The sequence below is a fragment of the Lathamus discolor genome, chromosome 1 (genome assembly GCF_037157495.1).
Source record: "Lathamus discolor isolate bLatDis1 chromosome 1, bLatDis1.hap1, whole genome shotgun sequence".
In the NCBI taxonomy this organism is placed as follows: Eukaryota; Metazoa; Chordata; class Aves; order Psittaciformes; family Psittacidae; genus Lathamus; species Lathamus discolor.
The window spans coordinates 6,711,247-6,735,994 of record NC_088884.1 but is presented as its reverse complement, the minus strand read 5'-3'; the positions used below and the strand labels follow the sequence as shown (position 1 = coordinate 6,735,994).

General features: G+C 49.8%; 1 protein-coding gene across 10 annotated transcripts in view; it reads left to right on the top strand.

The window, feature by feature from the left end:
- The window catches only part of NRF1 (nuclear respiratory factor 1), a 70,833-nt gene extending 46,409 nt beyond the window's left edge, over window positions 1-24,424 (top strand). For 3 of the 10 annotated variants that reach the window (XM_065677705.1, XM_065677887.1, XM_065678293.1), the window contains 3 exons: window positions 2,979-3,128; window positions 12,733-12,789; window positions 22,520-24,424. In XM_065677705.1, the coding sequence (XP_065533777.1) occupies window positions 2,979-3,128; window positions 12,733-12,789; window positions 22,520-22,683 (371 nt within the window). In that variant the 3' untranslated portion in view covers window positions 22,684-24,424. Of the gene's footprint in view, window positions 1-2,978; window positions 3,129-12,732; window positions 12,790-13,279; window positions 13,306-22,519 lie in introns of those variants that run through there. The other 7 variants (XM_065677792.1, XM_065678138.1, XM_065677967.1 and 4 more) reach the window with 4 other exon arrangements.
- The last annotated feature ends 324 nt before the right edge of the window (window positions 24,425-24,748 follow it).

Below are 24,748 nucleotides of genomic sequence, written 5' to 3'. Positions count from 1 at the left end.
GTCCAAGCACGTTAGAGTCCTTTAGCAGATCTGCACCCCTGCCTCCTTTTGGTCTGCATCCAAAATGCTTTCATGGTCTGGATTCCTCTGGATGCTTCCACTGAACAGCACTCCTTCCTGAGTCACTCCACCTCACTCACCCACTATTAATACCATTTTAATGCAGGCTGGGCTGTTTCTTTTGTCCTTTCTTTTTCCCCTTTCTATTTTTTTAGCAGCAGAGTTGGAAATCAGATGGGATTTTGAGTGCATTAAGGGCAGATGCTGCAGCATCTCCTCTGTGCAAACCTCACCCGCAGCCCCTCGCCTTGCTTCCACTTCTGTTCGATTTGCTCTAATCTCCGGTGGCATTAGGGGAAGGGCTTTGTCGGCACAGGAGTCCTTGGAAGCACCATGCTGTTAGTTTTATTACATAACCAGCTAATATATCTCCCTTAGGGATGGAGGAGATGTTGGTATCTATTCCTTCTGTCTCTGCCTGGGGATGGAGAGCAGATGGATTTTCAACGTTGGCTCTGGCAGGGAGGATTTGTCTGCCTTCTCCGTATCCTGAAGTCCAGGGTGTGAGTGTGAGCATCCTCCTGGGTTATTTGATGCAATGCCCTTCTGTTGGGGGGTGATGAGAAACAGGGAGTGATTTGGTGCAATTGGTAGCAGGAAGGGGAGGGGGAAAATGTCTGCCAGAGCCATAATGGCATTAACCAGCAAATTCCCCCTGCTCACTATTGCTTGCAAAGGCTTCATTTGCTGGTATTGCCAGTAAGCACTTCTGTCTAGGACTGCTCTTACCCTTCTGTAGGTGCTTTCTGAGGGATTCCGATCCCTCGCCCACTCCACTTTCCCTGGAATGGACATAAATTTATCCCGTTTTATTGATAGGTAAAAGGAGACAGTAGTTTAACAGAATTGCTTGAAGTCAGGTAAGATGTTTCATCCCTGATTTTAGCCATTAGATGTAATGATTCTCTTGTTGGTTTCTATCTTGATATGATATTTTCCCATCCATTCTCTGGCATCTGAATACTAATTAAGTGATCCAAGAGAACCAAGAGGGCTAAAAAGAGGCAACTTCTTTATGTTCATGGATGTCTTGGAAGCTAGGGCTGAATTCAGTCTTGCAGGGAGTAGGGAGCCCAGGAGTGTGGCTGAACTGCAAAAGGGCTGTGGATTATCTTCTGATCAGTTACATTTATAGCTGAGGGAAATAAGATCTCCTGCTCCCATGCAGTGTCAAACTAGCTAAGTGCATTATGGTTTTCTTGCTACTCTGGAGCATCTGCTCTGAGTGGGGATGCTGGAACTGATGACCACACAGTTTGAGCCTCAGATGTTTGGTTCTTAAGTGACTGGCATTAAAGCAAAGTAATATTCAAAGCAAGTGATGGGGATTGTAACAACACCACTTTCAAAGTCAGCTGGAAATTGAAAATGCTCCTGTAAGAGGAAACTGTGCTTTGGGCAGCTCCATGGGATGGGCTGGTGCTGGAGCCATCCCAGCTCGCTGGGGCCAGAGGAGAGATACTCAGCGTTGGGAAGGAGAGGTGACATTGCCGGCCCACAGCCTGGGCCTCGCTTGCTGGAGCATCCTCATCCTGCAACCTTTTGCTTGACATTGATCTGATCAGGGCCTTGAATGCTGCTTGAGCCACAGGCTTCAGCCTGAAATATTGATGAGGCTTTTGCCTAAGCAGTACCCATGTGGGGCTGTAGCAGTGCATAGTGCTGCTTGTGAAGGACAGAGCAGGCTCCCTGCCAAAGGAAGGCTGGTTTCATGGTCTCAGTGTCATCACAAGCCTGGGGTTATTGTGGTTTTGTGCAGCGTGTGGCATCTTGGAGGGCTGGTTTGAAGGCAATAGGGAAGGTGTGCTCAAAGCTGGGGTTTAAAACAGGACATGGAAGGAGGTGCAGGGGAAAGCTGGTGTTGGGAAGAAGTGGCAGTGGAAAATGTGACATCAAATTGTGCCCAGGGAATTAATTTAACAGGCCTGATTTAGGCACAGACAAAATGGATCCTTGTTTCTCCACCTTAGTCCTCACACGTGGCACCTGCTGCCCTTTTCCCGACGCTAAAACATGTTTTACTGATATATCTTCTCCCTGTGCTGCTGGAGATGCCCCTGGCACCACTAGTGTGCCTGGTGGTGATGTGGTAATGTAGAAATGGGCACTAAGAGGAGCCTACAGGGTCACCTGCCCTTCTCCATCCCAAAATCCAACTGCAGTTCTCCATACAGCCAAAGGGAGCCGTGCTTACAGCTGGGGCTGAGCCAGGATTATGGGGTTGTGATGGAAGCCCAGGGAGAGCATTAGGACTCTGACGTGGGCAGAGGGGGATTAACAAGCTCTCTGCTTTCGCAAACAGAGGAAACAAGGCGTCAGTGCAGGGTATCCTGCAAGTTAGCACAGGATGAACAAGCCCAGAGCAGCACTGAGGGCGATGGGGAACTTGCTGCATGGGAAGAGCTGCTCCATTTGGTGACTTCTGTTAGCAGCAGCAGTTGAAATACTGGGAAGGCTTCAGCTCGGGGTGAGGCAGCCGAGCTTCCCGCACGGAATCAATACAGTGCCAGGTGGGAACCTGTCTCCACCCTCACTGTGCAGATGGGAGATGGGGAACTCTCCTCCTGCAGCACAGAGACCTCCAGGCCAGTCCCACCCCTCTCTGTGTAGGATAGTTACAGCTGAAAGCACATCCAGGAGGGGAAGGCAGGAGCGGAGACGTTCTCTGGGCTGTGCCTGTCTCCATGAGCGTGAAAGCAGTCAGAGATCCCAGCAAAGGGAACTGCCTGTTGTTCTTCTCTGGATGCCTGGAGAAAGGGAAGTGTGGGACATTGATCCAGTGGGAGCTGGTAGTTCTTTTTGCAGGAGAAAATAAAGTAATAATGACATGGAGGGAGGCTTGGAGGCTGATCTGCTGCAAGTGTCAGTCTTTGAAAGTAGTTTAATATTGTTTTCCCTGTTTGATCGCCTTTTTTTAGGGAAGATGGACCCAAATGAGTCGCTAGCAACTTGGCAAAGTGCAGATCAGCTTGTTTGCATCCAAGTGGACCGGAAGGAAAGAGTTGAGCCTTTTGTAGGGTCTTCCCACTGGGAACACTTATCTTTAATGAAGTGTTTCCCTGAAACAGGTATGATTTAATCCCAATCTGAAGGAGAAGTGAGGAAAATCAGTGTTGCAGCTACCTTTCGGATGACAGGGTGAGGGAGAGGCCAGCACAGAGAGCTGAAGTGGATGAGAGTGAATTCCTGGGTGCGTGCACTGAGCAGAGCCAGGAACAGGGAGAGGTGTTTCCTAGAGGACAAATCACTGCATAAATGAATCATTGTCAGCAATGGGCTATGATGTACTCCGAGTGAAATATATTGGCATAAGCCTCAGTTAAAATGAGTTTATTCTGTGTCAAGTACGTGTAGTTCCCTACGTGTGCCCTGCAGAGTGGGTACTCGACTGCAGCTCCGCTCTCTCTGGATCTGCAACATTTCCATGTCAGCATCTGCCTGTCCATGGAGCCCCGGGGTGGATGGTGGGGAATACACAGTGTTAGGATGTGGCACAACAGTTGGCGTGGTGCTGCTAGGTTCCCAGCACAATGGGAGCCGAAGAATCCCAAGAACCAAAACAGCTCAGTGTGGACCAGCACAACTGACTTCTGCTTGCTTTGGCACGGCTTACCTTACCTTGCCATGCCACTTTAAACCCATCATGATGGATCTCCTGGGTTTGCTGCTGTCCTGCATTACTCCTGGGCACTAATCCTGGGCGGCTCAGGCTGTCCTGACGCGGGGCTGTCATGGGCACTGCGCGGCTTTGCTTTGACATCTTGGGACTGATGACGAAGCGGCTGCCGCTCACGATTAGGATTTGTCTGCCCACCAACCAGGGCTAAAAATAGGGGCTCAGACAGGTCCCTCTTGTACTGCAGTTGTGGCCAGATTGTCCCTTCAGACCAACTACCCAGGCATTCCCTGCACCAGCGTTGTTGTTGTGTTCCAGCCTCACACAACAGGTTGGGGTTGTTAGAGCAGGAGGCTGGAGGTGGATGCCACAGCACTTGAGTGCTGCTGGCTTTAGGGCTTCTCCTGGCTTGTTGAGCACTTGTACATGAGGCCAGTACTGTTTGGCTTCTGGGGCAGAGGGGCTCACAGGTTCTGTTGTTTTATTTCCTTGGGTGAGAGCCACAGAACCATAGAATGGTTTGTGTTGGAAGAGGACCTTAAAGCTCATCCAGCTCCAACCCCCTGCCATGGGCAGGGACATCTTCCACTAGAGCAGCTTGCTCCAAGCCCCTGTGGCTGGCCTTGAACACTGCCAGGGATGGGGCAGTCACAGCTTCTCTGGGCACCCTGTGCCAGCACCTCAGCACCCTCACAGGGAAGAGCTTCTGCCTAAGAGCTCATCTTAATCTCCCCTCTGGCAGGTTAAAGCCATTCCCCCTTGTCCTAAAATGTCTTTATAAGTTGAGCACTCATGGTGTACCCCAGGTCTCTTTCCTCTTTGCAAAGGCAGCAGTGTTAGAGGAGCATAAGGACATCCTCATGGGTGGTTTGTGCCCTCATTCTGTATCCAATGAAGTCTAAGAGGCTGCTTTTTAGCCTGAAACATGCCTTTAAGATCACAGAGAAAAGCAACACCAGGAGTTGCTCAGTTCCTGCCATGCTCTGTTGCTGTCCTCTAAAAGAGACTCTCCTTCCCTGCTCAGCACGTGTGAGGTGGTGTTAGTGATGCCCCGAAAGAGAAGCCACCTTCATCAGGGGTGGTGAGTCACTGCCAAGTCTTTCGCTGCCTCACCACTTCTAACATTTCTTTAGTTCCTCCTGGTTCCAGTGAGCTTCCATGCAGTAAATGAGCTGTGCCCTGCCTGGCCTCATCTCTGGGCTTCTCAATGACCTTACAGCATCTCCAGCACCTCTCCTGCCCTCCCCATTTCCCCTCCCCTGGTGAGTTTTGACATCCATTCCTGTTATCAGGCAGTTGAGACTTACAGGCTCTCCAGCTGTCACAGCTGATGCTGCCCCGGTTTAAGCAGAGGCCATTTACCTTCCACGTGTCCTGAATTAGGGGAAATGGACAGGAGGGCTGTGTCTGTTTAAAAATTAAAGCTGATTACAAGGCATTAACATTACATTTAAAGAAATAGGCAGCAGCTCTTCTCCTCTCAGCATAGTTGCAATATGTTCCCTTTTGTTCTGGCCTGGAAGAGGAAGCAGGACTGGTGACGAGTCCAGGCTGGGCAGGATTTCTTTATATTTAGAAAGAGAAGCTGCCTGGTGTCTGCTGCAGTACTTACAAAGAAGTCCTGGTCTTAGTGCCTAAAGCAGTTCCCATCCTTGCAGTCGTAACAGAAAGGTGAAGTTCTTTCTGCTGCTATTGAATTAATTCAGATCTGCTGACACTGTGTTCGTCGATCTGAATTGTGTGTGGAAGCTTCAGATTTGAGGGATCCCAATTGTGCATCCACTCTGGTGCCAAAATGCAGCGATGTCAGGGGCAGCAGGCAGGAAGAAAATTTGCTTCTCTTGTTTCCCCTCTGTAATGGCTCAGCTTCCCTGGAACAGATGGATTTTAAGGAATGTTTGCTTTGAGATCTTGAGGACTGAGAATCAAAGGGGTGTGGTTGCTTCATGCACGGAAGGATGGAGACCTGAGTGTGTTGGGTGCAGGAGGTGCTCTCCTACTGTGCCCTGGCCTGGCTGCAGTGTGGGCTTGACTGGGGATGAACATGGGTTTAAGGAAGCAGACAGGTGGTGTCCTCCAGAGGTTTCCTTACAGAGGTGTTTCCACAAGGGCCTTCCTGGCATGGCTTTCCTCCTTCTCTCCTCCTCCACCCTGCTTTCTCATTGCGGAGGGTTGTTGCTTTCCCAAGTTCCCAAGATTGAGCTTCCTTCCCATGGTGACCATCACGGAAGAGTAACAAGTCAGTCAGGCTGGGAACACTGTGAATGTGCTGCTTGACTCAGAACTCATTGTGTTTCGAGGTTGAATTTGAAGCCTATTTATCCGGTGTATCTGAATGGTATTTGTCCAGGCTTCTGCATCGTCATCTCACAGTCCCTCAGTAATCCGTCTGGCTTCAGGAGGAGCTGCTCAGTGCAGGACACTTACTAAAAAGAGGTCAAGCCTTTTGGCAAGTGAAGTGATATATGTAGCTTATATTTGTATTCACTGCATCTGGCTTTCCTCCATCTCTTAATGAAACTTCTCATTTGAGGTGGAGGATGGAACCTACATTTCCCAAGTAACAAGTGACAGGACAAGAGGAAACGGCCTCAAGCTCCTGGGATGAAGTCTGTGCGTGTGATGGATTGTGCCAGCTTATCCAAACCTACGCTGAGTGTGTCAGCCCCACCTCAGCTTCTTGAGCCCTGTGGGACATTGGGTGTTGTAGCCCATCTCTGGAAGAACTTCCAGCTTAACAGCAGGCAGGAGACAACTAAGGACAACTACATCCTACTGGCACTATCTCTGCTCAGTCTCCTCTTCCAGATGATCCCAGATGAGAGGTCCCAGCTCACCCTTCTCACATGCTGGCATGGTGAGCCTCTTCCCAAAGCAGAGCAAGACTTGTGTCCTGAGTTGTAGGGCATCATTTCTTCTGCAACTGATCCAACTGCCGCCTCACTGCCTGGGGGGAAGGATGGGCAATGGTCCCTGCTGTGGAGCAGCTGCAACATCTTTGAGTACGGATTTTAGGTGAATAGCCTTCTCCTTAGGGAAGGAGCATCCCCTCATCCCTATCTGTATAGTGATGGGTGAGTGCCTTGACCACAGGCAAAACCGGGGATGCTGCTGCTGGTTTTCTACCTGTGCTGTACCACTTTTACCCCTTTACGCCACTCCAGGGCTTGGGGAATTGAAGGAGCAGCCTGTGATTACACTGAATCAGGGCAGATGGAGAGGGGCTTTCTAATCCCCCCACGTCACAGCAGAACCGGGCTGCAATCTGCTGTTTCATGACAGCAGGGCACAGTTCCTGCCTTCCCTTACAGGTACGTTTGTGTCTCTGAGCTGGATCAGGCCACCCTCTCCTGTGTACACTGGAGAGCTGTGGAAAATGTGGCTGGGCTTTGAATGGATGGAGGCTCCTCTGACCCGAGGGCACGCTGTGAGCTCCAGGCTCTTAATGGCTGTCAGTGGGCGTAGGGTGCAATCTGATCCAAATGGGAAGCTGGCTGGAATCCCAGCAAGCTGTTGTTATGTGGGAGGCATCTTAGGAAATGAGATGGGCTTTGGGGACTCTCCGCTCACAGTGCCGGGCACCCCAGTGGAAGGAGAAACACCCTGTGTAAGCTATGCTAAAGCTGAGGCTTCCCCAGGTACAGCTCTTTGGTGCATGGAGCCATGGTTTTTGTGTCTCTCCATTTAGGAAGCTCATAATCTTGCCTATTAGACTAAAGGTTCCTCTCTACAGCATATCCTCCTCCACTCTGTGCTCTTCTTTGGGCTGTGCATTCCCACTTTCCAGGCACAAGATACGGAGGAGGCATCTCCAAACTGCTCCAGTGCCTGTTTGTATTCTTTGCCTTCAGAAGTGCTCTGCCCCTCTATGAAAACAGCCTCAGCTGCTTTCTGAGCAGGGTCTGACCTCCTGAAGTCCTCTGTTGCTTCTTTCTGAGCATGGCTGGAGGATCGTTCTGTGCCTCTGTTTATCCTTTTCGTTGGATCTCCATAGCAGGGACTGATCTGAAAGCCTAAAAGCACAACCCCATCTGTCTTGTGCCCCTGGGGCACACTAAAGAGCCACATCCTGCAACCACTGAGCCTGTGAGTGATCTCTTGTAGAAATGTGTTCATTGTCACCAGACTGCCTATGGCAGAATGATGAAGATGGGAGGTTTTAATGCTTTTTCCCAAGTGGACATGCTGAACCTTCAGACTTCTGTTTTTCCAAATGAAACTTGCTCCTCTTCATTGGCCTTGATGTTCAGTGGTTAGATTTTGGGTTTAAAAAGGACATTTCTTGCTGTAGGATTGATTCATGCATGCTTTGAGGCATCAGCAGGTTGCACGAAAGCCTGGGGAGATGCAGCTCTTCCACTTTGGCATCCCTTGGCTGGTGACGCTTGTCCAAGGCTGATGATCTTGTCCAAGAGGTTGGTGGGATGGCCTTACCTGTGGGCACACAAGGATGAGACGGTAAATCTGTCACTGTAAGGACTGTTCCAGCCTTCTGGTGCCTTGATTGCAGCCTGGTAAAGAACAGCTTGAGACTGGAGATAGCCTTCCTCTCCCCTTTCACTGGGTGAGTCCTAATGGTAACCAGGCAGAGGGCTTGAAGGTAAAACCAGTTCTCATTGCCCTCTGACCGGTCAGGGATGCTTTTCTTGCTGCCTGGGTCACTCTGGGAGGTAAATCACAGCCGCAGTAGAGGTTGGTGTGCTTGTCCCCGGAGGCCTGTGTCTCCCAGTGACCTTCTCAGCTCACGAAGACAGCTTGGCTTTGCTGTAAAGCAGCTCATGTGACAGCAGTAATCCGCAGCTAGTACCCAGCTGTGCAGGAAGATTGCAGGGGAATCGCCCTATTTTCCCTGCACTGCAGACCCCAGCAGCCCAGCACAGGAGAGCAGGATGTGGCTTCTGCTTGCTGCAGGACGTTTGTCATCTCTTTGGCTGCATGAGCCCATACCATCAGCAGGTTGGGATGTTTGGAGGTACAGCAGCAACTGCTGCAAAGCCACGCTCCCAGGTCAGGAGCACACACGTCTTTCTGTGAGTCAATGGGAAGCTGTGAAATAGGTTCTTAGGAGAAAAAAGAACATTTTCACCTGAAGTGGCATTTCTAAGCCTGAATTTATCTTGTTGCTTCCACCTCCCATATCCTTCGTCTTAATTTATTCCCAGGTGTGTCCAAATTCCTCTCCAAGTAACACTTTCTGATGGCTTATGTTGGCCCCTTCTGCTCCAGGGACACTTGGCCACTGGCAGACTTTTGCCATGTGCCCTACGGAAGGGTAAAGTGTGTCCCTGAGAAGACACAGGCTGCGAGAAGGGAAAGACTGAGGGAGCAGCAGCTTGGGTTTGGTTTAAAATTGGTCATGGTATTACTTGTTATACACAGCTTACAGATTGATGCAGACTTTCTGATAATGGCTTTAACCTGCCAGAGGGGAGACCGAGATGAGCTCTTAGGCAGAAGCTCTTCCCTGTGAGGGTGCTGAGGCGCTGGCACAGGGTGCCCAGAGAAGCTGTGGCTGCCCCATCCCTGGCAGTGTTCAAGGCCAGGTTGGACACAGGGGCTTGGAGCAAGCTGCTCCAGTGGAAGGGGTCCCTGCCCGTGGCAGGGGTTGGAGCTGGATGAGATTTAAGGTCCCTTCCAAACCAAACCATTCCATGATCCTATGGGTTTGCCTCCTTGTTGTCACAGATCCCTGATCTTCCTCATCTCCATTTCCCCCATGATTTTAATCTTCGAAACCTCAAACGTGTCCAAAGGGATGTTCAGTGAGCAGGGGCTGGTGCTGATGAGTGGAAGGAGCTGATGACAGCTAAAGCAGGCAGGCTTGGACTGATATCCAGGCTTGTGCAGCCAGAGGTTCCTGCACTGCACAGGCAGCAGCAGCCCTAAGCTGCCAGCAATTTGCCTCGATTCCCTCCAGGAAGGAGGTGCCTTTGATCAGGTAGGCAGCAGTTGCTTTTTACCTGTGTAATCCCTTGGTTTCTCTGCCAGAAACCACCAGGAGTGTGTTTGTGGCTTCAATAACTTGTCCAGCAGTGGCCTAAGACAATCCCTTATTTCATGTAAGCTACACACCAGCCTTCAGAAGTGGCCATCTGTTACCACTGGCCTATGACAGATTTGAGCACGAGCCCCACAGTGAAAGGCTCTCTCTGCTATTCCCCTGAGCCAGCTGATCTCTTCCCTTCCACCCCTTCCCATCAAAAACAGGAGGAAAAAGAGAAAGCTTTGTACTCCCAAGTATTAGAGGGCTCTAATTGGTGTGTGCACGACAGGACCACTGTGTTTAAATGGTGAGGATAGAGCTAATGGAAGCTGAGCTTTATTGCTGGCATAAATATAGTGTGTTCAACCCTTTGAAGTCACAGGGAGCAGCAGCCGGGGGTGCTTGTGTTCAATTAAACCCCATCAGTGACTTTGGCCTGTGTTTGTTCCCTGTTGCTCTGACCCATGGATGTGTTACGATGTCCTTGTGTGCCAGATCTTCTCAGAGGTTCCTGGTACAAAACAGGTCCAAATAGCACTTCCAGATAGGAGTTAAGTGTTAAGAGCTTTGGAATCTTGCAGGAAATAACCAAGACTTGGAGTTGGCTGAGTTTTGGGCTTTCTGCTTGCGTGCTGCTGTCAGAGATGTGCTTCCTTGCTTCTGGTGTGACGGACTTGTGGTCTGAGCTAGAGCAGCCTTTTCCACAGCCAGTGAATGGGACTCTGGTCTGACAGGCTGAGAGAGCTGGGCTGGGTCAGCCTGGAGAAGAGAAGGCTCCTGAAGGGGAGACCTCAGAGCAGCTCCGGTGCCTAAAGGGGCTACAGGAAAGCTGGAGAGGGGCTTTGGACAAGGGCCTGTAGGGACAGGCCAAGGGGAATGGCTTTAACCTGCCAGAGGGGAGACTGAGATGAGCTCTTAGGCAGAAGCTCTTCCCTGTGAGGGTGCTGAGGCGCTGGCACAGGGTGCCCAGAGAAGCTGTGGCTGCCCCATCCCTGGCGGTGTTCAAGGCCAGGTTGGACACAGGGGCTTGGAGCAAGCTGCTCCAGTGGAAGGGGTCCCTGCCCATTGGAACTGGATAAGCTTTAAGGTCTCTTCCAACCCAAACCATTCTGTGACTCTGTGAATCGCAGATCTGCAGATCTGCAAAGCAGAAAGGATTCTCCATCCACCGCAGCCCCTTTCACTCTCAGGAAGCGCTTTCCAACCTGTTGTGTCCTGCCCGGGCAGCCACAGGACAGGCTCTTACACAAGCGTCTGCTTGATTCTTCTTGCAGCTTTTGTCCATGTGGGTCCATGTGCCCCAAGTCTCCCCTTTGCAGGCCACTGTATGCTGGTGAGACCCACTGGGACAAAAAACCTCGAAAACCCTTGCTTCCTGCAAAGCAAATGGTCATTCCTCTCCCTGCACCCATCATTGCCTTCTCTTGGCATTCAAAGAGGCTTCCAATCACCTAACTAATGTTCTTGTGCCTTCAGTCACCAGGCCAGAGTCCAAGCTTGTTTTTCTATCAACAGATGTGCAGAGTTTAAAAGGAAGGAATCTGCCAGAGGCAGTAGCATACCAGGAATAAGTGCTCCTGGGAGGGAGAGGTAGGGATCCATCCCACTTGCTGTGCAGCCCAGGCAGTGGATGACAGCGGTGTATATGTGAAAAGGAGGAATGTGGACTGTAAAAACTTGCTCTTTACATGATATATTCAACGTCTGAGTTGTGTGTTCACCATGATTTATTGCTTACCTTGCTGAGGATGGGACACAGAAGGAAAAAGGGGAGGATCTGTGCCAGATGGGTATGTGGTCCTATAAAGAAGACAGCCTGCAGACACCAAAGCACTGTGACACTTAACACCATTGCAATGAGAGGATGTGCTGGTTTGTAGCAGGGATGCTTTTACAGTTAGATTTGAAGGATATGCTTTGAAGAAGAGGGGAAAAAAGGACTGTTAAGGTGTGCATCTACCTCTTTTTCCCCTGAGAAGAAACGAAGAATGCTTAACACCTTCTAGCTAGTGCTGGAACTAATGTAAGGTAAGGCTCAACCAGAGTTGCAGCTTTCCATATCTGCAAGGTAAAGCTTTGAACATCTTCCCAAGGCATTATCCTCCTCCAGAAGCTGTGCACCTTTCTGGGCTGGAAGTTCATGTCACCTTTCTTGGGTTAGGAGCACCATTTCCTCCATCAGAGAGGTGTAGGGGCTGGGAGTGGGGCACTGGGAGAGAGAACCCATCACTTTGGACCCGTTTGTTGGCCATGAATGTGCACTCTGTTGTAGCAGAGAGGCTCCAGCAGACCAAGTCAGGGAAATGCTGGGAAAATGGTTTTTAGATGAAGCCAGGGACTATCTGGTTACGTATTACCTTACTACCAGAACAATAGCTGCTTTATAGCTCCGTGTGCTAAATGCTCTGTAGTATATGCTAATGTTCGTGTTCACATGTGATCTGTTGCGCAGCATACGAACTTGTGAAACTCATTGAGATCCGAGTCTGTCCGAGCCTTAAAAATACATCAAGTTCCTTTCAGAGGACAATGAGTGCCTGGATTTCATGAACTTTCCAGCCTTGTGCTCTTGGGATACATAGAAATGTCACTTTGGCACCATTTCTGCTTCTTATTCATTTCTCATCCCTCTACGCGGGGGAACAGTGGAGAGCTTTACTGGAGGTAGCCTTAGCTTCTCCAAGACGGATTTTACTACTCTCACTTCAGTGCAGCCATTTCTCATCAGGCCCCTCTGGTCCAATTGAACCTTTCATCTAAATAGTTGTAAAATACAGCACAAATACCTGCAAGTATCTTATATTTGCCTCCCACTTACTCTACCTCCCACTTACGCACATAATGTTCTGTATAGAGGTAGAAATGTTTTAGTTACTGTGCCTAATATTGGGGTGTTAGTCATATGCAAACATAGTAATTTCTACTCGTATGTGGACGCTAAGTATTTTAATTCACTTAGTAAGCAAATAGCTGTATTTCTTATGAATACATTATTGACCCCACTTAATCCGCCTCTCCCCAATTGTAGAGTTTGGCTTTTGTTCAGCCTTTTACACTTGCATTTTATTGTCAGGCTTCCTAACAGCAGACTATTCAGGTTGCAAGTGGAGCCTAACAGAGTGTTCACCAGGTGAGTGGATTTTTGTGATGGTAGTTTGGAATAATGGGATGTAACTGGTGTTGTCACTTGGTCCTTTAGGTTCTTGACTGTGGTGTTTCTGGGGGTTAAAGGGGTTGTATCCATCTGTCTTCATTTTGGTTTTCTTCTCCTTTCACACTTCCAATGGGAAGATGTCACATGTCAGATACAGATTTACATCCAGGCATCCTGTGACGGCTGTCTGAGCCGCTGCTCTGGGCATGGACACTGTTTTGGCTGCTGGGTAGAGGTGTGCAATGCCTTTGGGGTGTTTGAGTATCTGACAGCCCCATCCTGTTAGCCTTAGGAAAGCTGAGCTCTCTTAACGATTACTTAAGTAAAGACTTAGGAGCAGGCAGAGCTGGGCTCAGAGCCTGTGTGTTAATAACACTCCAGCAGCAGTTCTGTGGTGATGGATGGGGCTGGGGGGGTGGGGGAGGATGTTGGGATTCTTGGATCTGTAAAATGTGGCTTTTTAAAGGTTGTGGATGAGATGCAGAGTTAAAGCAGCAATGCAAAGGAGGGAAGACCCCACAAACACCCTCTCAGCACCCATCAGCTTTAAGAAGCTGTAGGCTGAATGTTGTAACAGTAACCTAAGTAGTAAGTGGTGCGATGTCTCAAACAGCCCAGGAGGATACGTACAAGAGCTTGTGTGTGTGTGTGTGACTGCTGATGCTTCTGCTGGCTGAAGTCCACCAGCTTTTGGACTGTGGACACAACTGCCTTTTACTATGCAACTGTATTGCCTTTATATGCTATTTCTCATTTGCAAGGATGCCCAGAGTATTGTTCCTGCAGAAACTCAGCCAAATAATTAACTAAAAAATGTAATATTTCAGTGCTTAAAAAAAAAATATCAATTTAAATGACTTTATTCTAAAATGGACTTTTGCCGTTCAAGTAATATAAAATGTTATCAATTTTAGATGGTACCCTGTCTTCATTGTCACAGTAGCTTGTAAGAAAATCATAGAGAAGATACAGGACTCTAAAGGCTGTTTTTAAAGGTGGGATAAGAATCAGTCTCAATAGGCAATTTTTCTTCTGGAAGAGCCCCTGTAGATGTTAACAGCGTAGCAGCAAGTCAGGAAAGTATTTATGGCAAAATGTGACAGGGATCTCTATTAGGTGATTGCCCAGAAATATTAAGGTGCTAAGGGGAGACTGAGATGAGCTCTTAGGCAGAAGCTCTTCCCTGTGAGGGTGCTGAGGCGCTGGCACAGGGTGCCCAGAGAAGCTGTGGCTGCCCCATCCCTGGCAGTGTTCAAGGCCAGGTTGGACACAGGGGCTTGGAGCAAGCTGCTCCAGTGGAAGGGGTCCCTGCCCGTGGCAGGGGGTTTGGACTGGATGAGCTTTAAGGTCCCTTCCAACCCAAACCATCCCATGATATTGCCCCCTTGTCCAATCATCATTTTAATATCTGATTTCTCGTAAGAGGAGCAGACTAATTCGTTGTTAGGTGTCTCCTACCTCTACTTCCTGAGAAGCTTGGCACTGATGACACTTTCTGCTCCATCTCTTTGTTAACAGAAAAGAGATTGAAAGAAAAGCAGATCCCCACTGAAGCAGGCACTGGGGGTTGCTGTACTTCCTCTGTTTTTAACTGTGTTTCCTATATACGTAACTGACCATGATAGACTGGTAATCTTAGGTGTACCGTTCGCTCCACAGCCAAGTCAGCCGATCAGGGAAGCTTAGAAGGGTTGTTCACTAAGCTTTCATCTGTGGAGTCTGGTAAAAATGCTTTCTTTTTGCAGGAAGATGCATACACTCCTCGCGTTTGTCACCTCCCCTACACACTGAATTGGCTTGGGTTTAAAGTGACATGTCCTTGGGACCCAGGACTAGTCTATGAGGTCTAGGTAAGAACTGAGGTTGAACCAATGCAGCTTTACACTGCCTCAGCCGGTGCCCAGGTCCTGTTATCAAGCTCTAAATTCAGCCTCAACACCCCCTGAAGGGGAGAGGGAAGGACAGGTAACCTTAGATCGCAGGCTGAAGGCACGAAGCTAATCCACCATCAGGATACCAGATTCCCCCTTTGCCTTCTTTCCCAAGCACCCTTTTCATGGAAGTTTTCAGCTCCATCAAAATGAGAATGAAACAGGAGAGCTGGGATTTCAGATTAATCATAGAATAGTTAGGGTTGGAAAGGACCTCAAGATCATCCAGTTCCAACCCCCCTGCCATGGGCAGGGATACCTCACACTAAACCATCCCACCCAAGGCTTCATCCAACCTGGCCTTGAACACCGCCAGGGATTTCCAGTGTCAAAAGGAATTGCAGGTTTTTCCTTATGTTACTACCCTCACGGCAGGTGATTGCAGGTGGAAGAGTTCTGGTATGTCAGGAAAGGCCTGCAAAGACAGAGGTGCATGGCAGTGGTGAAGTGTCATCAGTGAAGGACACGTTTGTCGCCACTGCTTGAAGACACTGAGCCTTTGCTGTGCCAGGGAAGAGTCTGGGTACCGAGTTGGCTCACTGGGATCTTCCTCTTCCCATGGAAATGCTGGGGCTTCAGAGGACGTAATTCCATGAGCACCTGTCTGTATGCCACTGGAGAAGTTGTGCAGACCTATAGCATCAGAGACAGTAAATCAGGAATCCCAGACTCAGAGTTTTTGTCTCCAGGTACTGCAACTTAAAAAAGAGAACTCCCAAAAAAACAACCCCAAAACTCAAAACCCCCAAAAGCCGTGGAACTGTCCTCAGGAATCTTGTTAGCCATTCGACAAGGGAGAGCGGTGTCTGCCATGTCATCTTTATGGGATGAAGGCTGGGCTGGTGTATTCGCTTGGATTGTGTATTGAACAGAATGGGAGGTGCTGCTGTGGTCTTGCCCTGCTGTGGTCTGCTGAGAGGAGCCACAGGTAACTGAGTGGTCCCTTTGCGAGGATGGATTGCCTGCTTCTGCTGTAGAGGCAAAGGTAAAAGACCCAGAAATCAGGGAGATTAAGCCAAAGGTGTTTCAGATCTTGGCTAAACTGTGACCTTTCCCTCCTTTTAGAGAGGAAGAAAATAGAAATGTATCAAAATGCAATGAGCTGTCCTCTTGCAGCCAGAGAATGGAGGCTGGTCTCTGGCTGAGACCTGGGGATAAATGAAACCCAAACATCCAAACTTGGGGTTTAAACCAACACCTTGATAGCACATAGCAAGCATTTAGCAGTCTTTGCTGAAGCTGACTGAGCAGGAGGAAGAATGAGCCATAGAAACATGGTGTTGCATCCCTGCCTTCCTGATGGTACAGGGCTGGAGGTCCCAGGTCAGTTAGACTTTATGGGTCACTGAGACAGCAGCTCCCATTGCTCTGAATGAGCAGAGAAGGAAGGTTCATTGAAGCACAGCAAGAGGGGCTAAGGAAAGGACAAGTCAATGACAATATTAAGCAGGTAGGTGACACCCAAGGACAATCTGAGAGACTGAGATGTTGTCATGAAGATGGGGTAGGTGCAAGGAAGGAAACAGTGGCTCCAAGGCTGTCCTTCCTACATTCCATGGAGTTCTTGTTGGAAATGTTGCATCTTGGTTTGTCTCCTGTGCTTATCTTCTGTTCTGAGGATAAATTAAGGCTATGAAGTAACCTACTAGATAGAATCATAGAATAGTTCGGGTTGGAAAGGACCTCAAGATCATCCAGTTCCAACCCCCCTGCCATGGACAGGGACACCTCTCACTAAACCATCCCACACAAGGCTTCATCCAACCTGGCCTTGAACACCGCCAGGGATGGAGCATTCACAACCTCCCTGGGCAACCCATTCCAGTGCCTCACCACCCTAACAGGAAAGAATTTCCTCCTTAGATCCAATCTAAACTTCCCCTGTTTCAGTTTTAACCCATTACCCCTTGTTCTGTCACTACAGTCCCTGATGAAGAGTCCCTCCCCAGCATCCCTATAGGCCCCCTTCAGGTACTGGAAGGCTGCTATGAGGTCCCCACGCAGCCTTCTCTTCTCCAGGCTGAACAGCCCCAACTTCCTCAGCCTGTCTTCATACGGGAGGTGCTCCAGTCCCTGATCATCCTCGTGGCCTCCTCTGGACTTGTTCCAACAGTTCCATGTCCTTTTTATGTTGAGGACACCAGAACTGCACACAATGCTCCAGGTGAGGTCTCACAAGAGCAGAGTAGAGGGGCAGGATCACCTCCTTCGCCCTGCTGGTCACGCTCCTTTTGATGCAGCCCAGGATACGGTTGGCTTTCTGGGCTGCGAGCGCACACTGCAGCCGGCTCACGTTCATTTTCTCATCAAACTACACTCAGTTTAGTGCTCCATGGTTCACCTTTGCTATCAAAACTTGGTGCCTTTCTCTTTATTGTGGTTTTGACCAGAATAGCATTTGACAAGACAGATGCTGGATGATGTTGAGGTGAGCCAGCAGAACAAGGGCTGCAGCATCTTTCACATTAGCATTTGGTGGAACAATTCTTGTGTGTTGGTATGAATGTCACAGAGGATGTATGGGGGAGAGCTGTGGGTGTTGTGTGCCTAGGAAGTTCACTGCATGGGCTTTTTGTGAGCTGTCAGGAAGCCAATTCTGGTGGTGAAAATTCTTCCAGTCGTCATCTTGTCCTAAGAGACATCTAATTTGAGTTACTCATTGATGCTCGAGCAGTAGTTGGGGGGAAGAATAAGAAGGGCATGCTTTCAGAAGATAGTTTGTCTTATCTTCAAGTAGGTGCCTGTGTTAAGGGATGTCTTCTGCTTCCTTTGTCACCACTGAGTGTGGTGGGATTCCTGAAATGCTTGATTTCCGCAGTGGGCTTTGGGTGAAATCCCATCCATGGTGTCATGTCAACACCTCGGATCTCGAGGGACACATTCAGTTTGTGGATGTTTCTTCTCTATAGTCACAGGATTGTCAGGGTAACGTGACTTTGAGAGCACTCGTTTTAGCTGCTGTGACTTGAGCTTGTTAAGGAGATCTGGGTTGGTTTTGTGAGTACACCTCCTCATGCCCATTGCCTGTCCTTCCCCCCCTGCCCCCGGAAGGCTCTCCATTTAGTCCCTCAGAAGGGACATGGCGAAGATGATAGTTTCTGTGAATCTTGGCAAGGCAGGTTTCCATGCAAAACAATGAGAATTTAATAGAAGTCTGTTGTGGGAGCTTTTAATGTGCTTGCTGAACTCTTTTGTGTCAGCAGTGATGCACCAGGTAGTCTCCAGCACTGTGATTATCTGTCTTGGTGAGGATAGGAATGGTCTTTGCTGCAGGATTCAGTTGAAGGACACGGTTGCTCTGCAGTTACATACTGGTGGTGGTGTCAATACTTGGAGTCAGTAGTACCAGAACACACCTGACTCCGAACGAAGCTGCTCAAGGTTAGATATAAGGAAGAAGTTCTTTAATGGAACAGGTTGCCCAAAGAAGTGGTAAATGCTCCATCCCTGGCAGTGTTCAAGGCCAGGTTGGACAGAGCCTTGGGTGACATGGTCTAGTGTGAGGTATCGCTGCTCCTCATGGCAGGGGGTTGGAACTGGATGATCTTAAGGTCTTTTCCAACCTAAACCATTCTATGATTCTAATATGTATGACTGTCCTTTCTAAAACCAGGAGCAGTGGGGTGTAAGAGAGTCCCTCCTGGTTTGTCATGTTGCTAAAAGACATTACGCATGGCTGGGAGAATAAGGTATATCTCATGGTTGACTGTGAGTCAAGTTTACCTCTAGTGCCAGTTGATTTGTCCAGTACGTCCTCACACTGTCTTGGATTTGCTTACTGGGGACTCTATCATCAGTGGACCAAAGCTGCTCTGCATAAAGGGGAGCCACCAGAATCTTGTTCACATTCAAGGCTGAAAGGGATTCAAGTGATCCTTTATAACAGCCCCTTGCCTGAGCCAACATCAGTCTTAGGTGGCTCTAGAAGACCTCCAGTGATGGAGACTTTGCTCCAGAGCTTCACTAGCCTTATATTCAGCTGTTGTCTGAGGTTTTTTTCCCCCCTAGTGCAGTTTTCGATGCTGCACTTCATCTTCATATCTTATTCTGTCTCACTATGGATAAGACTATGAGGTTGTTCACTACTTACCTGCGTCAGTCCTGATGTATTTGTGGACTATCCTAGGTATAGAGATCAAAGCATGCCCAGTGCTCTTTCATTGTGCTGCCCACCAAGGGCAAATGTTTTATTGTTTGGAGATCTTCTACTGATGCATTTGCCTGCTTGAGTTGTGTGCATTAAGATGCACCCTGGTCCTTTTGAGCTGTCTGTGAGAATTCTTCCATCATGTCTTCAAAAGCCACCTTTGGCTCTGTGTGAAGCAGTGTCTGCTAACCTGGGTGCTAGGGCCCTGTGGTGCATTCCTGAGCACAGGAATTTGGGTTGGATTGCTCAGCCTGGTGCGTCTGGAGTAGGGGAAGAAAGCAGTTGCAGAAGTATCTACTGTGAAACGCTACCGCTTTAGGCTGGTTCTATCTTTTCCTCGTGCTGCACTTGCTGTGATCTCAAGGGTGAAAAGGTGTTAAAGTAAGGCAGAAACAGGCACTGATGACCCTGGTCCACTGAGCATTAACTGTCCTGGATCTCCAGGGCACTGCTCACCCACTAACCTGACCTTCTCCTCCAAAGCCCTTTGTAGTGATCTAATCCAGTCACCTGCAATTTAGGATCAAAACTGTTCTTATGCTGCTGCTGCTCTGCCTCCATGCCAGGTAAAATGTGTCTATCAGGCATCGTGTGATGTTTCACCTCTGAATCATGCTGCTCTCTGGTTGCAGGTAGAGCCTAACCCTTACCTTTCCTCTCCTGTGAGCTCTAATGTCTTCTCTGCTGGAACAGCAGGAGTTTCATTATCTCCTACAGCTGTCACAGTCCCCCAGCTAAAATGCAGCCACTAATATGATCTGACCCAGCATTCGAGTCTGGCCACAGCCATCTCTAATCCTTTGATTTGTGGTGGCTATCTTAACCCCTAAGGCCTGCCGCAGCCTTGGACCATTCCGCTCCATGGCTTCCAGGCAGTGATGGCCATACCATAGCCTCCTTTCCCAGCAAAGCCAGCGGATCCTCCACCACCTTACCTGGCACGCTGCAGGTAAGTGAAGTGCAGGACCTTGGTGCTGGCTCTGCCCCAGCTCTGTGTGTAAATGTCCTTGTGCTGGAGCTGGCTCCTCATCCTTGTCAAAGCCAAGTGTTGGCAGGTAGGTGAGGTTGGTGGCCAGGAATGGGTGATTCAAAGGGGACAGAGGTGCCTGGGTTTCATGTCTCGCCCACCACTCACACATGGACTTTTAGGGTGGCTTCATGAAGGGGAAGCAAAAACACACAGCCTGGCTGCATCTTCCTGCTTGCCAGGAGCCTGTGGCCACGGTCAGTTCCACTTGGCATGCGATTCATCGCATCTGCTGAGGCAGGAGCTGTGGGATCCAGTGGGATCTTCCCTGACTTGGTTCTCCTGTGTTTCCCTGTTCCTGGCTCCACTTTCTTTGTTCTTCAAAGACTCAAAAAGTTGGGGGTTTTATTGTCTAATGGATTTCCTGGTTTTAATACAATTGAAAGGGTCTGAAATCCATGCTTTAGATTAACATATGCCAGCTAGATTAGGGCTAATCAGGGTGCAGGTCTGAGCAGATGCAGTGCAGGGCCAATCCTAGGCCTGATTACAGCATCTCAGTGCTTTAATCGTCTCTCTCCCAAGGGCGATCAGCTCTGCTTTAATGCACAGCAGACTTTGCAGCCCTCTCCTCCTTTGGGTTGTCACCACCCCTGGCAGGAAGGCTGCTACGTCACATGCTGAGGCGATTTAGTTTAATCCCATGCAGAAAGGGAGCTGCATGTTGCTGTCTCTCACCGAGACTTCCCTGCTTTCCCATGCGCTCCAAGATGTACCAAACTTTGGGTGACATCAGTCATAGAATCCTAAAATGGTTTGGGTTAGAAAGGACCTTAAAGCTCACCCAGTTCCAACACCCTGCCGTGGGCAGGGGCACCTTCCACTAGGCCATGAACTCATCCTTTCCAAAGGAGTCCCCCACTGGCTCTTCACATCTCACCATCTTTTAGTAGAACCCATTCTTGGCAGCACCCCTGCCCTGGCCAGTGTTCAATGTGTATGAAGAGCATGAAGGGAAAAGGCTTTTCAGGTTGCACACTGTGGTCCAGGAGGGTGGTGGTGACTCTGCTCTTTGGCTTGGCCATGGGGAGTAGGCTCATATGAGAGCTCCAGCAGCCTCCTTCAGGTTAGCAACGCATGTAACCCAAAGGGCTTAGTTGGGTTGTTGGTCTGGAGCGGGGATTTTAGGTGCATCCCAGGCCAGATCCCGATGTCTGTGCCAGCATCAACTTCAACTGGGATGTGCTTTATTTCATTGAGGGGTCTGATCCAGGAGATTTTCTTCAGGAGGGTTGAGTGTGGGCTCTCATTTCAGTGTTTTGTTGCCTGAAAGTCCCATCTATTAGAAAGCATCAGGGGACCCTTTCACCTTCTGACTCCACACCATTCGTAGCAGTCAGTGTTGAACCATCCCTCCAGGAAAGCAATTCCTCCATTGGGCCGTGAACTGCACAAACGTGGTTTGGGGATCCCCTGGTGTGGGGCAGCCCTTTGGCTGGATGGATCCTGGCATTTTCCAACCCTCAGGGTGCTTTGGGATCCCGAGAGGGGTGATGCTGAAGGGCTCCAAAGCTCACTGTGCTCTGCTGGGGTCACCCACCTGGTCAGCACGATTAACTCATAAGCTTTCCTGTCTGTACTGGAAGTTATCTAAGGACACCAAGCTTGGGATATTAAACGAGTGCCCTTGGCAGGACAGAGCCTGCTCTCTGCCACAGAAACCTGAATCAAAAGAGATTGGGCTGCTTTTTTGGGAATGCTGGGTCAGGAACCTGTTGTCTTAAACTATTTCAATGCTGTTTCAGGGCTGGGCATCCAGTGCTGCTGCCTGGAAGGGTTTGGTGACCTTTAAATGCTGTTTTTTAACCCCAGCAGAGGTGGGGATAGTTTGGGTAATGTCATGTATAAGATGGCTTTTAGAGGTTCACTTGTCTAAATCAAGCTTTGCCAAGCCAAAGGCAGTGGTGAGTACACATAGGTAATATAGGAGTAGGAATCATAGAATCATGGAATGGTTTGGGTTGGAAGGGACCTTAAAGCTCCTCCAGCTCCAACCCCTGCCATGGGCAGGGACACCTTCCACTGGAGCAGCTTGCTCCAAGCCCCTGCGTCCAACCTGGCCTTGAGCACTGCCAGGGATGGGGCAGCCACAGCTTCTCTGGGCACCCTGTGCCAGCGCCTCAGCACCCTCACAGGGAAGAGCTTCTGCCTAAGAGCTCATCTCAGTCTCCCCTCGGGCAGGTTAAAGCCATTCCCCTTGGCCTGTCCCTACAGGCCCTTGCCCAAAGCCCCTCTCCTGGTTTCCTGCAGCCCCTTCAGGCACTGGAGCTGCTCTGAGGTCTCCCCTTCAGGAGCCTTCTCTTCTCCAGGCTGCCCCAGCCCAGCTCTCTCAGCCTGGCTCCAGAGCAGAGCTGCTCCAGCCCTCGCAGCATCTCTGTGGCCTCCTCTGGCCTCTCTCCACCAGCTCCACGTCCCTCTTGTGCTGCTGCCCCGGAGCTGGATCAGGACTGCAACAATCCAAAGGATCATCTCTGGAGCAGCACGAATGCATCCTCCAAACCCCTTGGGACCTCAGCTCGTGGCCACATCAGCCTCATCCCACCCCCCCCCTCCCGGCTCTGTCCTTCCCTCCCAACCAGTTTCCTTCTCTTGTCTCCTCAGGTCTCGTCCAGATCCCCGTCAGCATGTACCAGACCGTGGTGACCAGCCTGGCCCAAGGCAACGGCCCCGTTCAGGTGGCGATGGCCCCCGTTACCACAAGGATAGGGGACAGTGCTGTCACCGTGGACGGGCAGGCGGTGGAAGTGGTCACCTTGGAACAGTGATGTTCCCAGAGCCAGGATCACGGTGATTTTCCTCGTCTCTCAATGCGACTTAAGTTTTTAACGCCTCTCCAGAGATGCAATGAGGTGGCATCGAGTCTCCAGCTTTGGAAGCGCAAAGGGTTTGAGGTTTTGTTAACCTTTTTTTTTTTTCTTTTTTTTAAAGGAAGAAAGGAAAAAAAAAAAAAAAAAAGGAAAAACCCAGGAAAACAGGAATAATCTTAGCAGAGGATGCGCGTAAAGCGCGTTTTCACAGCGCCACTCTGCTCTCGTAGGAGCGAGAAGCCAAATTGTGACGGGACTTTCATTGCGAGGAGATCTAAAACGAAAGGAAACAAGCCCCTTATTCCCTAATTCCCCGCTATGGGATGGAGCAGGATGAGGCGTGGAGGGGGAACGTGGATACCCTCAGCCGAAGCTGCTCGCGGGCACGGCCCTCTGCACTTGGCGAATTAGATTTCAAAAGGTTTTAACGTGGACTTTTCTATGAAAGCAAAGTGAAATAACCACAAAAAAAAAAAAAAAAGAAAAAAAAAGGAAAAGGAAAATATTTTGGGAAAAGGCTCCTCTCTTGGGATAACATAAAGGAATGCATGTGTGACTGCAGGGGGGGCGGCAGCCTCGGGAAGGGGTGATGCTCTTCCAGGAGCCAGCGGAATGCCGCCCTCCCCTCGCCGTGCTCCGCTCGGCTCCCCTTGGTGCACACTGGAGACCTTGTTCTTACTCTGCTCTCGGAACGTACCTGCCATTGTCCATCTTCTCCTTTCCTTTATTATTATTATTATTATTGTTATTATTATTATTATTGCCCATTTTTTGTGGATCTAAACCCGAGTGGGAATGCCTCTGGAGGGGCTCCGGCTGCGTTCTTCCCTGCTTGCCCAGCACCTTCCCAGCACTTCCCTTGCCAAAGAGCCACCTTGGGCTCATCCCAGTCCCCGTTATCCCCCCCAGGACCCCACATCCTCCCTTCCCATCCCCGGAGAGTCCAATTCCCACAGGAAAAGGTTCACTTGAAGGTAATGGGGGGGGGGGGCTACAAGCGCAGCCCTTTCCCTTTGGGAGACCCCTTTCCATCCCCAACCTTCCAACCCATCCCTTCCCCTGCCCTTTGTGCATCTCCAAAGGACTTTTAATCCCCATCGCCCCAAAACTTTTCCAGGAGGGTTATAAATAGGCCTTTGGAGGGGATATTTTGGGGGGGGGGGAAGCTTTACCTAACGCTCCCATAGGCCAAACCCTCCCATCCCAATGGATCTTCCTCAGCCGCAGCCCCCCCACTCATGAAGCTGTGCATCTTATTTAATTCTGGAGTTGGTTTTCTTTTTTTTTGGGGGGGGGGGTTAAAGTTTTCTTTCCACGCGGCCATTGACAGATTCCTCCCCATCCCGCTCCACCTTTGAGGGAGTTTTCCGATTTTTCTTGTCTTCCCTTGTTTTCTATGGACAAAAAGAAGCGATCCCAAGCGTTCTTTGTATACGTCCCTTCCGTACTGTTCAGCTGAGGGGGAGGGAGATCTTCCCATCGAAGCGGTCCTGGTTCTCCCCGCGGGTTGCCGCCGTGCGGGATTCTTTGGGAATGATTATTTTTCTATTGTCGTTGTGAAGATGTCGGTGGCTTTTCCAAGTCAAGTGTTCCTTTGGCGATGAAACCATGTCCTTTGTCCCCCCCTGCCCTCCCCACAAAGAGGCACAAACCAGGCAAGTAGCAGAGCATGGACCCCCCCCCCCCCCCCCCCTTTGTTTTTCCAGTGTCTATTATTGCTTCATTCAATAAATTGTTACAACTGTGTCTACCCCTGCCTCCACCTCTCCTGTTTTGGGGTGGTTTAAGGGGTTTTGATGTATTCTGCCATCCCCTCCATCCCTGGTGGGTGTTTTGGGGCTGGTCCTGCACCCCCCCCAGCGCTCCCCATGCTGGTGATGTTTGGGCTGGAGGGGAGCTGAGCACAACGGGATGATTTGGGGGCTTAATCCTTTCTTTATCCCATTCCTTTTGACTCTTCCCAGCAGCAACCTGGGGCTGGGTGGGAACCATGGGGGTGCTTGAGCATCCCCCCTGTGCTCCC